At 37.0% G+C, this 15232-nt stretch overlaps 1 protein-coding gene across 2 annotated transcripts in view; it reads right to left on the bottom strand.

Moving 5' to 3' along the window:
- Positions 1 to 15232, bottom strand: part of LOC149570612 (nuclear pore complex protein NUP160-like) — a 278470-nt gene that overhangs the window by 28680 nt on the left and 234558 nt on the right. For both annotated transcript variants that reach the window (XM_089823186.1, XM_089823185.1), the window contains exons 18-19: positions 692 to 760; positions 182 to 500 (exon numbers count right to left, since the gene is read on the bottom strand). In XM_089823186.1, the coding sequence (XP_089679312.1) occupies positions 182 to 500; positions 692 to 760 (388 nt within the window). The remainder of the gene's footprint in view (positions 1 to 181; positions 501 to 691; positions 761 to 15232) is intronic.

The raw sequence follows: 15232 nt of genomic DNA, 5'->3' as shown, positions 1-15232 counted from the left end.
ATACCCAACATGCTCTCTAATGACAGAAAATCCTTCCATTCTAATTGTTTCAATGGTCTTGAAGAATGCTTCAAGTTATGTACATGGATAACATAAAACATAAATATACCAATTAATATCTCCTACTTATAAATAAATATACCAAATAATATATTAAGGCAAGAAAACATTATATACATACAAGTTTCATCAATATATTTGCGTGCTCTTTTAGTGGGTGAATGTCGATACAATCCACTAGAGCTCTCTTCTAGAGAATCAATCCAAGCATATGCAGGATCAACCAAGTGCAAAGCATTAATAGCGGCACTGAGCCCCTGTAATCTTTCATTCAATGCAAAAGATAATTCCATGTGCATTCTCAATATTCCTTCCTCCTTCATGCGAACAGTATATCTATAAATGTAACCAGCTGCCCTGCGCCAATTGTGGCGATGTGTGTTGAATGCATATAAGAGCTTGTAAGGATTTGGTTTTGCTATTATATCTGAGCATTCTGCCTGTGAAGCAAAAGCCAATAATTTACAATACTTCATCATATACACCCTTTAGGTTATAGATAATAGCTACTACTTGACTACAGAGGTGAAAAAAATCAAATGGATTGTTAAGAACCCAAAAGCATGGAGCTAAAAAATTTGTAAACATTAATCCCAGTAAGTTTGAGTACCATGCGAGTTATTGGTATTACCTTCCAAACCAATTCTCTCTCTACTCTTTCCAAAAGGCCGACAAACGGTAGCTCACTATCACAAAGAATCTGAAATGTGAAAAAAAAGAATGAAATAATTACATTAGGTAATGCTAAAAATTTAAACAAACAGCCCTAGTCCATCCAAATGGATGGACACAACTGACAGAATTCAGGAATGTACATTGCTTATATATGCAAGTGCAAGAATCAATGTTCCAATTATAAAAACATAACACATATTTGTCTGACGAAAAATAAACAGCCAGATACGGATGCCAATGAGATCCACTAACATGAAATAATGAAACATACTGGTGGTTAAGAGTCTTAAGAACTAATCACCTCGCATAAATTTCTTAAAATATTAATTCCTAATAGGTGCTCCAGCAGCCATTCAAAATTCAGGAAAATTTGAATAAACTTTTAAATTTAAGAGAAATGGTGAACTAGTTTCTGATGGAGTTAAGAATCGGAGTATGAGTTACCATGTCTTTTCTCTAAGACTACTCATGTCATGCCCCTATTTTCATAAGCATTAGAGTTCAAGGGATTACCCAATTATTTTGACCCTCATAAACTAGTCTGGTGGACTAGAGAGTCCAATGTGAGAGTTCTGGAGTTCTTCAAGTGGCTTTTGTAAGTTTTTATCTCACCAGATCTTTTATTTGTTCTCGGGCATTGATATTCAAAGGTTTTTGGTTCCATTTTGAAGGGCTTACTATTTTTAGTCAGTGGATACTAGAGGAACCCTTACTATTTTTAGTAAGGCATCCAAATTGACAGTGGAAATAGTGGGTTAGCCAATGATGAAATCAGAGTTATTAAATAATGGTTACTAATAGTGATTAAGTATTTAAAGGGAATATTATATTGACTTCATGTGACTTTATAATTAAAGGGGATTTATTGTCATAAAGTCAAATTATAAAGTGAGTTTTTTGACTTTATTAAAAAAGGGACATTTCATGATTACAAAATCAAATTATGAAATGCCTATGAGGAATAATATGAAGTGCCAATTTCAAGGGAGACATAAGTGATTATTAATATATAATTTACACTAGCATTTGCACCAAAAGGAGGTGCAATAGTTATGCCGATAGACATATATACACACAAATTCGTCTTGTACATTTATGAAACATTATAACAGGCATAGATAACAGATGTATAATTTTTTCTTTTCAGTGTTAGATGCATTTAAGCGGTACATTGAAAGTACAACTACTATGATTTTCACACTAAAAGTTAAAGAAGGATCTTCCCCTTTTTTCCTCAGCACTGCATGCATGTTACTTTGCACCTTTCTGTATATGTGTTTACTGATTGAACAAGCATGCCCGGGTAACATTCTTTAGATATGATGCAGACCTTTAAATCAAACAGTGCATTGATTCTCTAGCGAAACTTCTTTGTTGTTGCTGTGAGTTCAATTTTCTTGTTTTCTTTTGTTAAGAGTGTTGCTTTGTTGTTCTTGTGGGTCTTATTGACGTTTGCTTGTATACCACTAATGCACATCTGTTCCTGCATAGTTGCCTGTACCTTATGTCTGGAACAGTAATTTTGGATGGATATGCAGTGTTGTAAATATTGTGCCTGTACTTTGTCTCAGGCATCTTGTTCCTGACTTGGCTTTCTAATGCACCTACGGAACACAATCTCATCTTTATAACATGCGTAGTATTCTCGGCTTCTTCATTGGTTCTCTTTTCATGCAAGTTCACATAACTGAGCATGCTGATCATGCTGTTCGCTGAAAACATCCATTCGCTGCACCATACAAAGTAAAAATTTATACATCTGGCCACTTAATATTAAGGTAAAAGTGTTAGATAAGCAATAATATTTTCCATGGATTTGAATAGAAACTTACAATTGTACTCCCTTTGTGAGACATTCTTGTACACGACTTTGTGTGGATGAGTACTTTATTTTCACCATAAAAGTATGTCTGATACATTTATGAGCTTTCGATGACAACGACAACTACTTGCTTTACACCTACAAACAGAAGGTATTGTGTAATAGGGAAATGCAATAATGCATACACAAAACTAACATTTACTTTATACATCTAAGTTGCATTTGTTTTACATTTTTTTGGCTTCTTTGTTACAATGCTCTGATATCAATCTTTAGCCTCAATTTTGATTTAGATTTTGTTGATTTCTCTAATCAGGGCGTCACTTCCCAATGCATTATCCATTGGATCAAATTTCTCGACAATAGCTTTTATTCTCTCCATATTGTTGTGTGTCTCCTTCATGTTAAAGTGAACATATATGCATTTTTTTTATTTCTCTTATCACCTGTTGCATCTCCTCTTCTATGCCTTTGGAAACCATAGCTCTTTTGCAAACATTCCCATTGATTGTGTTGCCCTCTCATCAAATGCAATGGCCCACATTTCATCAGTATAATCCTTTATCTTGATCTTAAGTATATATCTGTAATGAAAGTTAATCATTCATACTTTAGACTTTGGACAAATCAAATTTCATTCCTCATAGTTCACTGATCCTTTTCTGCATTGTTTCACACTTGCTACTGTGGGGCATGTGATTAACTAAATATAAGCACATGCAACTTCCTTGTTTAAAAAAAAACTTGTATTTCCAGAGAAAGAATATCTTCAAGAACAGGCAATGAACAGACTATTTCCATATTAAGTACAAGGAAATTAATACAGAACTTTAATTGTTTAATATAGTGTTTAACCCTTTGTACATTCTAAATGTGTTTTTCCTGCTTGAAAAGTTTTTTGAGTTGAACCTTAATTACACTATCTAAGTTCTGTTTTGTGCATGGTGTTTCTCATCGAATATCTGGAATCAATGCACTGATACACTTTATGGTAAATTGGCTTGATTGCATCACTTTGATTCACGTTCTTCAAATTCTCAACAACGTCAGCCTTTCTGACTTTATTGTCCCTTGTGCCAAATATGTGGAGATATGCAACAGTAATGTTTCTGTCGGAATGCATTTCAAGATGAGATTTGAAGGCAAGGATGTTCTTGAGAGGAAATTTGCACTTGATAATATGGCTGTCATATTGTAGCTGATCATTCATTGAAGCTTTTGTTCAATTTCTCCCTGTTGGGGTTGTAGATTTAGTGGTACCATCATTGGTTTAGCTGATGTTAATCCAGTGAGATGGCTAGGTTCAGCATGGAGGTCCCTTCGGGTGTCATGAATTATGCCTTCAAGCATAACAACAATTCATTTCAGAGGTTAAAAATGACAAAACAGCATATTTCTCCCACCTGGATGATGGTGCTTAAACACTAAGTTACCGGTTCGGGTTCAGTTCCAAGTTTGAATTTCGAGAACCAGTTCACAAGTTCATCAAAATTTTGGAAAGGAGTTTGGGTTCTTTTGGGTTCGTTAGTACAAAACATATAAAAATTATAAAAAATATATGTATATATACATATTTATGAAGTATGAGTTAGAATTAGAATGTAGCATAGTAGCATAAACACATTTAAATAACAAAAACACCATAAACTTGTAATCATAGTGATCTTACCGTCATATAATCATAGTGCTCATACCATCATATAGTTCAACATCAAAGATTCAAAACATTAAAAATAAATCGTAGCATCAAGTTCAAGTAGCATAGTTTCACATTCATTGTTCAACTAATGGAATAAACATCTATTAATATTCTAAGTTCTTCAATCTTTATCTTCTTCTTCATATTCATCTTCATCTCCTTCATTTTCTTCTCCTCTAGCATTAGGTGACTCAGCAATAGAGCTAAGAACAATGGGATCAGCAGCAACAACAATGCTGTTGGCATCAAATTCTTCAAAAAATAACAATGAGAGGCCACAAAATATGACAATGAGAGGCCACCAAAAGCATTTCGTAACAAACTTTTAGGGTTGTCGATGCAAACAACTTAATAAATTTTGCAAAAAATGCAGTTTTTGCCATTCGCGGGGTTCAAAAAGCATGTGGTTTGAACTGGGTTCGAACTTGGTTCAATTTTTTAGGCTTCATTCACCCGGGTTCAAATTTGGTTGGAACCAGATCAAACCAGCAGGCAAAAATTGAAACCCTATTCAAACCAAGTTCGAACCAGACCTGAACTTCAAACTGGTTCGAACTTCTGCAGGTTTGAGCAGGGGGGAGGTACCCGGGAAACTTAGCTAAAACGCAATTAGGGAGTCTCGGTACTTCTAAAAACATATTTGCTCTCAATAATGGTTGTTTCCAAATGCATTTATGATTTTTGGAAGCCCCAATTTCTGAACTTCTTATATATAGTTTGAATGTTACCAGAAACACAGTTTTTTATTTAAAGATGATTCCCATTAGCCAGCCCCAAATGAAATAAGATGGAAGTAGATGACATTCAAAATCAAGGAAAGAGCAAATTCTATGCAAAGGGGAAAAGAGAATGTCTAATCAATTTTAAAACAAAGAAGCAGTGTTTGCATTTTTAAAGCTTACCTCTATTAGAGAAAATACAATGGTATTTCTTAGCATACAAGAGGACTCTATATCAAAATCTACGACAACAGGTTAACTGATGGCCATTGATGGTATAGACAGATCTATAAAGAACCTTTGATAACAATAAATAAATTCTTAATATTGCATGAACTGTTCAACACAGAGAAAGAAACGACACCAGAATTGAAATAATTAAAAAATGAAATCTGCAACGTAATTTTTATACCTAAATTTGCTTTCCAAGAACAGAATGATGGATTGTTGTGGGTCTGTATAGAGGATGTGGTTTGCGTCTGATGTGATACACTGTTGGGGGCTTGAGCATACTTTAATTTGCATGTGGTTGGTTAGTCCAAGTCAGCAGGAGCTTGATAATGGCTCAGTGTTGGATGTCAGTGGTATCTTTATTGGAACATTTATTGCAGTCAAGTTTGCATATTTATCAGTAACTTTTTGTTGTTTATTATCAATTTTTTTTTAACAGATCATATGCCAATGCGCCTGACAGAAAATATGATTCAGAGTATTTAAGAGAAAATTAGGTGAGCAATCAGATTTACTGTTGCAAGATCTAATACAAATTTCCGAGGCTAAAGTGTTTTCCTTTCTTGTCACTCTCTAGCAAACTTTAATGAAATATCCCAAACCGGATATTTACTAGATTTTTTCTCAGAATAGCATTTAGATAGTAAAAACATGAAACTGTATCATAAATAACCAGCAAGGTAAACCATAGGAAATAATCCAACTGATAGTTGTCCAATTGTTTCCTCAAAAACTGATATTCAGAACTTAAACCAAAGACATATGAATTACGAACAGCAATAGAAAACCAGTTGATTCTCCAATAAATAAAAACTCGTTCTTTTCAGATTAATATTCAGGATTTCAAGCATACAGAAATGCATTGCAGACCCACAATGATAAAACCAAAAAACTCTCATACAAATCTGTAAACATGTTATTGTATTACAATAATAAGTACAAAAACCCAATCTTAAATACAGATTAACAGTCAGAATGGAATACTAGAATAAGAACCTAAAAGCGCAAATGAAACACTTGAAATGATGTCTCCCAGACAATGGGTTTGCGTCCAGTATTTACCGGCATGAGGGGCTACATCCTCATACTAGCTAAAAACTGAAGCTTTCTGAATAACTCTCACAAGAGAGAAAATTGAAACTGAATCACAAATCAAGAATGCCCAACAATGAGCCTCTTTCCCCTTTGAATACACAAACTAAGACTCTTCGACTCCCCTCTAGCTTTCGTCCTATTCCCTAGTGACTCTTCAACTTCCCTCTGGCATTTCGTCTTATTCCTCCTTGACCTTTTGCCTTCTTTATAACATTTAATTGACCTTTTAATAATTTGAGTCTACGTTTCAAAGTCAATTTTAACATTATATAAAATAAGACTTCAATATTTGTAATGTCCTTAAAAAGGGGACATTACATTTAACCACCTATTTTTTACTTTCTGAAAATGTGATGTTCTAAAATTGCCAGGGTTGGTGATATGATTTATTATTTTCTAGCACCACAAATCTGAGAAAGAATGAAGTGTTGTCATGCAGGGGTTACTAAAAGGTCAAAGTCGGACTGGAAAATCAATAGGCTCACTGCACCACATGTAGCCCAAAGCTAGTCTTATTTGGTCGGCCAAAATGTCTAAGATCAGATAGCTAGCCCTTATCATGGCCCTATCATTATCACCACAGTTGTATAGAGCCAATCACGATTCTTTCTATTAAAATATGTTTTCAACTCATTGTTTACCGTCACGAGTAAACAGGTTTAGTGCTTAATAGAAAAGTAAAGAATGTAACATTGAATTTCATAAACTATACTACTGCTTCCATTTTTGCTCATGTCAATACAAGACAATGTACTTCTCATTCCTCCCTAATGTTGCTTAGGCAGATGTACATATAGTACCTGAAGGGTTGCGACTCAACCAGCCTGTTCCAACTACATTCGGTACCAGACAATTTACACACTTAAATAATAACTATTCTCAAAGGTTTACAATTATTCCGACATCATCCCCCCAAAAAAGAAAGTCCTCTCCTGATGACAAATATAAAATAGGGACAATGTTGAATACATGTATGAAAAAAAAAAAAGCTAAGAAGAGTTGGGAGGAAGCATCCCTAGAGCTGCTGGTTGGGACATAGAAACGTTCAATTTCCTCCACAACTTCTACATCTGCTAAGTGTGAATATCCCGATCTGCTTGTATCTATGAATTCTCCTCGACTACCTCCTTCAACATCAATGTAATTTCCTGTAATTCAGCCTCCTTATCGCATGCTACCTTTGCTACCTCCTTTTCCTTCGTTGCCTCTGCCAACTACTAGTCCACCATACTCTTACCCTATGCGGCTACCTATAGCTATTCTACCAGTACTGCATGCTCCTCTACCCAAGCGGTTTGCTAAGTGGCTAGTCGGGCAACTATCTCCTCCCAAGATTTCTCTGCTGCTACCTGAGCCTCCTCCCTAGCCTTCTCCTCTCATTGCACTGCAAGCACCTTCTCTGCAAGCAACCTGCCTCTATCCACTGCCTCGGTAATAGCATGGAGATATGCATGTACATCCTCATTCCTCCTATCATCTGCTATCATTTCGTCCTCTACCTACACCATAGTCTACTTCACCTTCTATTGCTCCTAGCAAAGGTGCCAATACTTCTCTGGGGACATCATTGTCCAACAATATTGCCTCCGAAAGGAGGTCCTCTCTCATAGGAGACTGAATGGAAGGTCCTCGTGCTACAGGTGGAAGCAGCCACTATGCCAAGTATGCACTCGCACGGCTCGACTAACTGCTCTATCTTACTGGTGTATGATGTTCCCTTTATGGACTACTCACTCTAGGACTACCTCGTACTGGATCAGCCAATAATGTGGCATGCACAGTAACCACAACATCCAACCCAATCACCTCTAGCCGGACTTGCTCCTATGACCCACCACCGGGAATCTCCCTGACTTCTTCTGTCACATTTCCGACCAAATCTTCAACAATCTAAGGCATATCAGAAATTGCTAAAGTGCTCTTCGTAGTCACGGTTGATACTGTCACGGGAGTGGCCTCCATCACAGCAATCTCGGCCACCCTTAGAATGCTCGCCATCGTCACTGTTGGCCAAGTTATATATATTGCTGCTCACACTTGACCAATTGTCGAAATAAGGGCATTGATTGCAATGGGTGTCAAATGAGTCATGCTAGACAACAGATGTCGTGTAAATAACAATGGGGTTGCTGAAATCACTTCCACTTCCTCATCTTCGTCCTCTTCTTTATCGTTCTCATCCTTGGATGTCTCCTACCGCCGACTATCCATATCCCCAAGACCTAAGTTGACCTTTGTCTCTTGTCTAGACCTCTTCTATCCTACTGCTTTTTGACCACCTAGAATGTCCAAATGTCATCATCTCGTAATAGGGGGCTTGTCTAGTACCATGGGTACTACTTTGACTTCTCTCGCCAAAATGTCATGCGGCACCAAGTTCGCCACAATATCCATAAGCAATTCGATCACATGGTGCGGCATGTAGAACATCCTGTGCTAAAGGGTCATAAATTCGCACATGTGCTCCAATAATAAGATGCAATCATAAACCCTCAAAACCCTCACCATTGTCATTGTTGGCGGAGTCATATATTGCTGCTCTAACCTGACCAAATGTCGGAATAAGGGCATTAGTCGCAATGGTTGCCAAATGAGCCATGCTAGACAACAGAGGTCATGGAAATAATAGTGGGGTTGTTGAAATCACCTCCACTTCCTCATCTTCGTCCACTTTTGTATCGTTCTCATCCTTGGACATGTCCTGGCACCCGCTATCTGTATACCCAAGACCTAAACTGCCTTTTATCTCTTGTTTGGACCTCTTCTATCCTACTGCTTTTTTACCACCTAGCATGTCTGAATGTCGTCATCCCATAATAGGGGGCTCATCTAGTACCATGGGTACTACTTTGACCTCTCTCGCCAAAATCTCATGCAACACTAGGTTCACCACAACATCCATAAGCAATCCAATCACGTGGTGCGACATGTAGAACGTCTTGTGCTAAAGGATCATAAATTCGTACATCCACTCAGGTAATAAGGTGCCCCAATCATAAACCTTTCCACCCAACAAGTTAGTAATGATGGAGACTTGCTGAAATGAAATGTTGCACTTGTGGCTGGAGCCTGTAAACCAACTTTTGACCAAGTCCATCAAGCATCTCCAATACTCCTCTTTGATAAACAACCTCTTTATCCCCCTGTTTTGTGAAGCTGTGTTAAGTGACTCCCTCTCTGCCTCGTTGAGGTCATCTATGCAGATTAGCCAAATGTAGAAGTCCTTCACTTCCGAAGTCAATTTTTTGTGGCATCAACTCCACTTTATGCCCTTTCGCTAGTAAACCAAAAACTCAATTTAATTTTGATGGCATGAAAGAAACTACTACCAGGTGGTCCATGTATGATGTTGTGCTCTTCATCCAGATGCTATCAAAGGTCTCAATCATTGCTCGAAGGGGTCCTTCAAAATCCTTCATGCAAAATATCGGCATTTGAATCATCCATAGCACTTGTGCATGCCTCAGATTAGCTTTAATAACTTAGTTGTTGGTGTTTCCTCACTCTCGAACCACCATCTCTGGCAATCCAAACCATTCAAGCCTTCAAATATTATTGTTTGTAGTGTCACATGCTCTTTGGCGCGGGTTGTAGACACTCTTGGTTTTTGTAATGTCCCCTTTTTGACAGGCACAAGTTACTTGTTTTTTTTAGCCTTTAATTTTTCTCAGAGGCTAAAAAGGGAAGAAATAAAGGGAAAAAAATATATTAGATTAATTACTTATAAGGTTATTAAAAATAAAATATTAAAAAGTAACCTTATATTTAATTAATTTAATATTAAAGAGACTAAAGTAACAAAATATCAAAAAGTCATTTAAAAGAATAAAGTAATAGATTATTCTAGAAGTTTCTTGAAGTTACTTATGAATTCTTTATAAGGAGCCTTTTGGGGGGCATTTGAGACATCTAGAGTTGCATAATCATCTATTGTGCTGAAAACTTTAGTGCTTGGAGGTTTGCCTGAGGGTTTGAAGACTCTAAGGTGCCAATTTCGGTTGTGAGATATCAACCCTAGTGGGACAAGTGTAAGTGGTATTCAGCCATTTCAAGTTGAGCGTAATTTGTATACTCAGACTACCTGAGGGTTTGAGATTTCGAAAGCAGATCCGAAAAAGCAGTCCGAAAAAACAATCCGAAAAAACAATCCGAAAAAGCAATCCGAAAAAAGAAAATTCGAAATAGAAAAGCGTAAAGGCAGGATTGGTGAGAATTATTACAGCCATCTACAACCAAGTTCCTTTGTTATCATTCATGTTAGCATTGCATTTTAGGTGTTATAAGTTTCAGCTGTAGGTGTGCATTATACCAACATTATCATATTTTGTAATCCATGTAAATGCCAAAAGTCTCAGCCATATTTCATGAGCACTGTATTAGAAATTTCATTGCAATTAAGGAGATAATAGTTGCTGGTGTCATTTGAGCAATTCAATATCATTTATTATCAGCTAGTTAGTTTGCATACCAACTGTTTGTAAAAATATCAATGGGCTGTAGGTTCTCTTTTTGGCATAAATAATGTTATAATTTTGCATCCCAAGTGTTTGTCAAATTACTAGTTGCTATAGCTGCATATTGCAAGTAGTTTCAATCACATGTATGCATTGAATATTGTCAAAATAAGTTGCACATTCATGTTAGGTCGTTGTTTAATCAATTTAGAGACTTCTTGCAAGCATTCTTATTGATGCTAAGTGAAGGAAAGAGCCATAAAAGAAAACTGAAATTTTATATCAGTCATATGACCCTTGTATGCAAAGTTTTTTCTTGAACCTTTATCAGCATTTTGGGATCAGATTTAAGCAGGGTCATTACAGTTTCACCATCTTTTTGCCTCTATTCATACTACCTACAACTTTTACGCCTGAAGGCAAAATTTGAGTGTTCTTTGTTATGCTCGAACTCAAACTCAAACTCAGCAAGTTTGAACATAACTTTGTTTTCCAAGATATAGTTCGCCTTTCGGCTGAATCCATAACCATCTTACTTTTTTCATTTCTTGCAATAATTAATTCTTCCAAAGATCATAAAACTTTGCTTTCAGGTTTTCTTTGTATGCAACCTATTCCTTCTTCGACAACTGACTCCTTCTCTACCTGTCTCAATGACTGACGGCTAGCTCCTTCTCAACAACTTGTATTTTTCCTTCTCTGCATTGTCGAGTAATCCAATTGCTCACCATTAGGATTGACTATATATTTTGATTGTCAGATAGGTATCTCTGCATCGTTGCTTGCCATGATATCAATATCGTTCAGAGGTGGGGTTCATCGAGGCCATAGCACCCGTAGTTTAGTTACGCACCGAGCGCATGAACATAATTGTATCACTCATACATCAATAGACTATCCATCTATTCTATTATAGTAAGTCCTATCCTATTTAGTGGTTCCAATGGTAGTTTCAATGTTGGTGTTCATCCTGTTGCTCCTTCCCTCCTCCGCATGTTTTTAATATAATGTGGGTGGTTTCTGTCTTTGGAGGAAGGTGACTTCACCATCCAGTGACTAACTTTTTTTGTTTTTTTGAAATATTCCCCTCTTTTGGGTGACCAGTGTTAACTCTACAACCTCGTTCCTCTGATGGTAGATCTTCAATTTGGAACCATTAACGGGATCCGCTATCTCCCGTCCATCAAGAGTGCACAGCTTAATGGCTCCACTGTCGCCAACTTCTCGTATTTTGTAGGCTCCTAACCATTTCACCTTGAACTTCCCAGGTCTAATCTCATTACGCCCATTTTACTTTAGCACCATCCAGAACGAAACATTGTCTGCTTCAAATGTTTATCATGCCATGCTTTACGATGAGTTTGTGCTACCTATGTTGCCTACTGTGCCATTAGCCTTTGTTCGTCTAGCTTGTTGAACCTATACAATCTCTCTTGAAGACTTTCCATGTCACCAAGTCTATTTTCAATCGCTATCCAAAGGCTTGGACCCATAAATCCTGTTGGCACTACCACTTCTTGCCCAAACATTAGTTGGAATGGTGTGTCTTGTAGTAACTTTGTACATTGTGTGGTACGCCCAAAGTGTTGATGGCAGCTTTCCTTCCCAATCGACTTGCTCCACCCCGCAGTACTTGTAGATGACTGACACTGGAATTCTTTTTGATGAATATTTTGTTTCTTGGTATAGTAATATCGCATCTATACTCATACTTGGGTGGGCACAAAATATGTACGTATGTATACACATATATGTATGCGAAATTCATATTAACATACATGTATATATCTATATATATACCTACATATCAATGTATCGTATTACTCAAGCGAGCATGAATATACAAGAAGTGGCATTATTTTACCAAGATGTGTTTGACATATTTTTGCCCCCTTGCTTTTATATTTACCTTGATGCAGGCATGGTCATTAATTAATTGCTTGATCAACCTTATTGTATTTTGTATCTGACACCTTATGGCATCAAGCTATCATATTCGTATGGATATTACTTTTTGAATTTTTAAAAGCCTTCCAAAGTTCTTGCCACCTCAAACTTGGTCTAACTAAACCAACGCAAGAGGTCATTTTCCTTCTTGGTTGATAATTCGTTTTTTATTTATGCTCATTGATCATGCCACGGAGGCACATCTCTTATATCTCTCTACACATTTATTCCGACCATTACAGATTTCTTTCAACACAACAATATAGTGTAGCACGATTGAGCTCACACAAAAGTGATTCACCGTGATATATTGCTAGAGCCGAAGCTTGTGGGCTAAGCCCGAGATTAATCATCAGATTGTTCTGAGGTCTTGGTGCCGGTCATATTACAAATTCCAATATACATCAACTGCTCGTGTGTGATCAGGTCATGCTTTGTGAATCCCATTATATTTAATGTGTCTTTCCTTTCCTGTATATGCTGATTTTTATCAGCTTTGCCTCTGGCTTTATTTCTGGTCTGCAAATACAGAGAAAAACGTGTTTAATTCCATACTGCTCTTATTTGTTCACCAATACGCTCTGCTAGTGTAATATTCTGTTGCATATTTATATGATTTGAATATAGGAGCACCATACAGGGAGCTCCTATATTCAAATTATATAAATATCTGAATATGTCTCTGAGATGGAGCGCTCTCTTGATGTAATTAAAATAGAACTAAATGCATATTGTCTTATGATGCCATAGGCTGGTAAAGGCTTGAGGTATGGCAAAGGAATAAGGGATCATGAAATCCAGAAATTTTATATAATTTTCTCCCAAGTATTGAGGACCATCATGGTCAAGCTAAAGGGAAGAAAGAGTGGGAAGAATCTTCCAATGAAAGAAGGAAATCAAATCGGCATTAATACTTGAAAAACAAAAACAAATACAACTCATCGTAATCATTTTGCATTTTCTTGTTGTCAAGCGGTGGGAGATCGGGCACATAAGATCCCCATCCAAAATCCTTCGCCAAGGTAATTAATGGTGTTTGCCACCATGATCAGCAAAGGTTAGGGTACTAGCAATTGTAATATAGGCTGGTTGGAATGTGTCCACAGTCTTGACAATTGACTCGTCGACACTCTAACACCAAGATGCTCAGTGGCTGGATAAGGGTGTCCCAAGCCAACTCCCAAGGTAGGGAGGTCCTTTCTTGTTGGAGATTGTGAAGGGATACTGAGGGTCTGCGGTTGGGAGGTTAAGTCTATGGAAATGCTTCTCCTCTCTTCCAAATGCCAAGGCTTGCACAACTATACTTTTATTCCAGTAACCCTTTTTATGATTCTATTTGTAATTTCTTGTTAAAATATGTTGCTACCCTTGAAATATTTCATAATTGAAATGGTAGTTAATAACTGAATGTCTCATTAGCTAGTAGTTAGATGACTGTTAATTTCTATTTATATGCAAATCATGACAATAGTTAGCTCATAGTTCCTCTTCATGTGAAGTAGTTGAGTAACTTCTTTAACTGTATCTCTAATCATACGGTTAAGAATAAGATCTAGTTTCTTTATTTGAGAATCATTTAGTTTCTGAATTTTTAGTGTGTTGCAATTTTCATATGGCTGTTTTATATATATGTTTATTTCAGGTCTTGGTATGTTTACGAATGATTATCCATCGAGACGTTTGTGACAAAAGATGCATGCACGCTGATTTATATATCAAACCTCATGACAGCTGTAAACCTTTAGTTGCCATGTTATCGTCTTCACATTTTATATTTTCCAAATAAAGTAAAAAAAGCTAGGATGATAATTACATCCCAGCGGTTGATTTCTCAAGATTTATCATGTTCTACATTGGATTTGTCACGCACTTGCTTGAGGAAGAAGATAGGATCATTTGAGTGGCTGTACCAGCCATATTTCTTCTTGTTCCCAGTCTCATAGTTGTCATACTACAGGAAGTTGAACTGGTTGATTCTCCCAAAAGATGCATCTGTTTAGGAAAACGCTACCATCCCAATTAAGAATCTCACAGAAGGCTGTCAAACCATGTCACAAATTCCAAGGGGATATGCTGAACACTTCCAACAACCTCCCCATCAGCATTTCACAAGGGCATTCAGACCTACAACCCTGCTCTGATATCACTTGTGGGAAATTGAGCTAGCCATTTCTCCAAAAAGATGCATCTGTTTAAGAAACCACTACCATCCTAGTTAAGATTGTTACAAGTCACAACAGATCACTAAAGTGCACACATTGCTCTGGTTCAGCTAGCTCCATCATTGCCTCAGTAATGCAAGTCTTCTTGAACTTATGTAGCTACGAGAGAGATCAACCATCTGTGATTGTCTGCAGTAAGGAGTCATTCGGCTCTGTGATTGATTGGCATGGAGAAATTTCTGGTTTCTATCTCTTACCGTGAGTTGCTTCTCTTCTATGTAAAAGATTATTTCATGCCTTTGTATTATTTCAAAGGCCCAGCTTGCATTTTTATTGTCACCACCCAGCTGAGATGTCGTCAGTTTCCT

Source organism: Cupressus sempervirens, chromosome 3 (genome assembly GCF_028749045.1).
Source record: "Cupressus sempervirens isolate cs-2001-9-10 chromosome 3, ASM2874904v1, whole genome shotgun sequence".
Taxonomy (NCBI): domain Eukaryota; kingdom Viridiplantae; phylum Streptophyta; class Pinopsida; order Cupressales; family Cupressaceae; genus Cupressus; species Cupressus sempervirens.
Note: the sequence above shows the minus strand (reverse complement) of the source record. Positions and strands in the feature narration are given on the sequence as shown.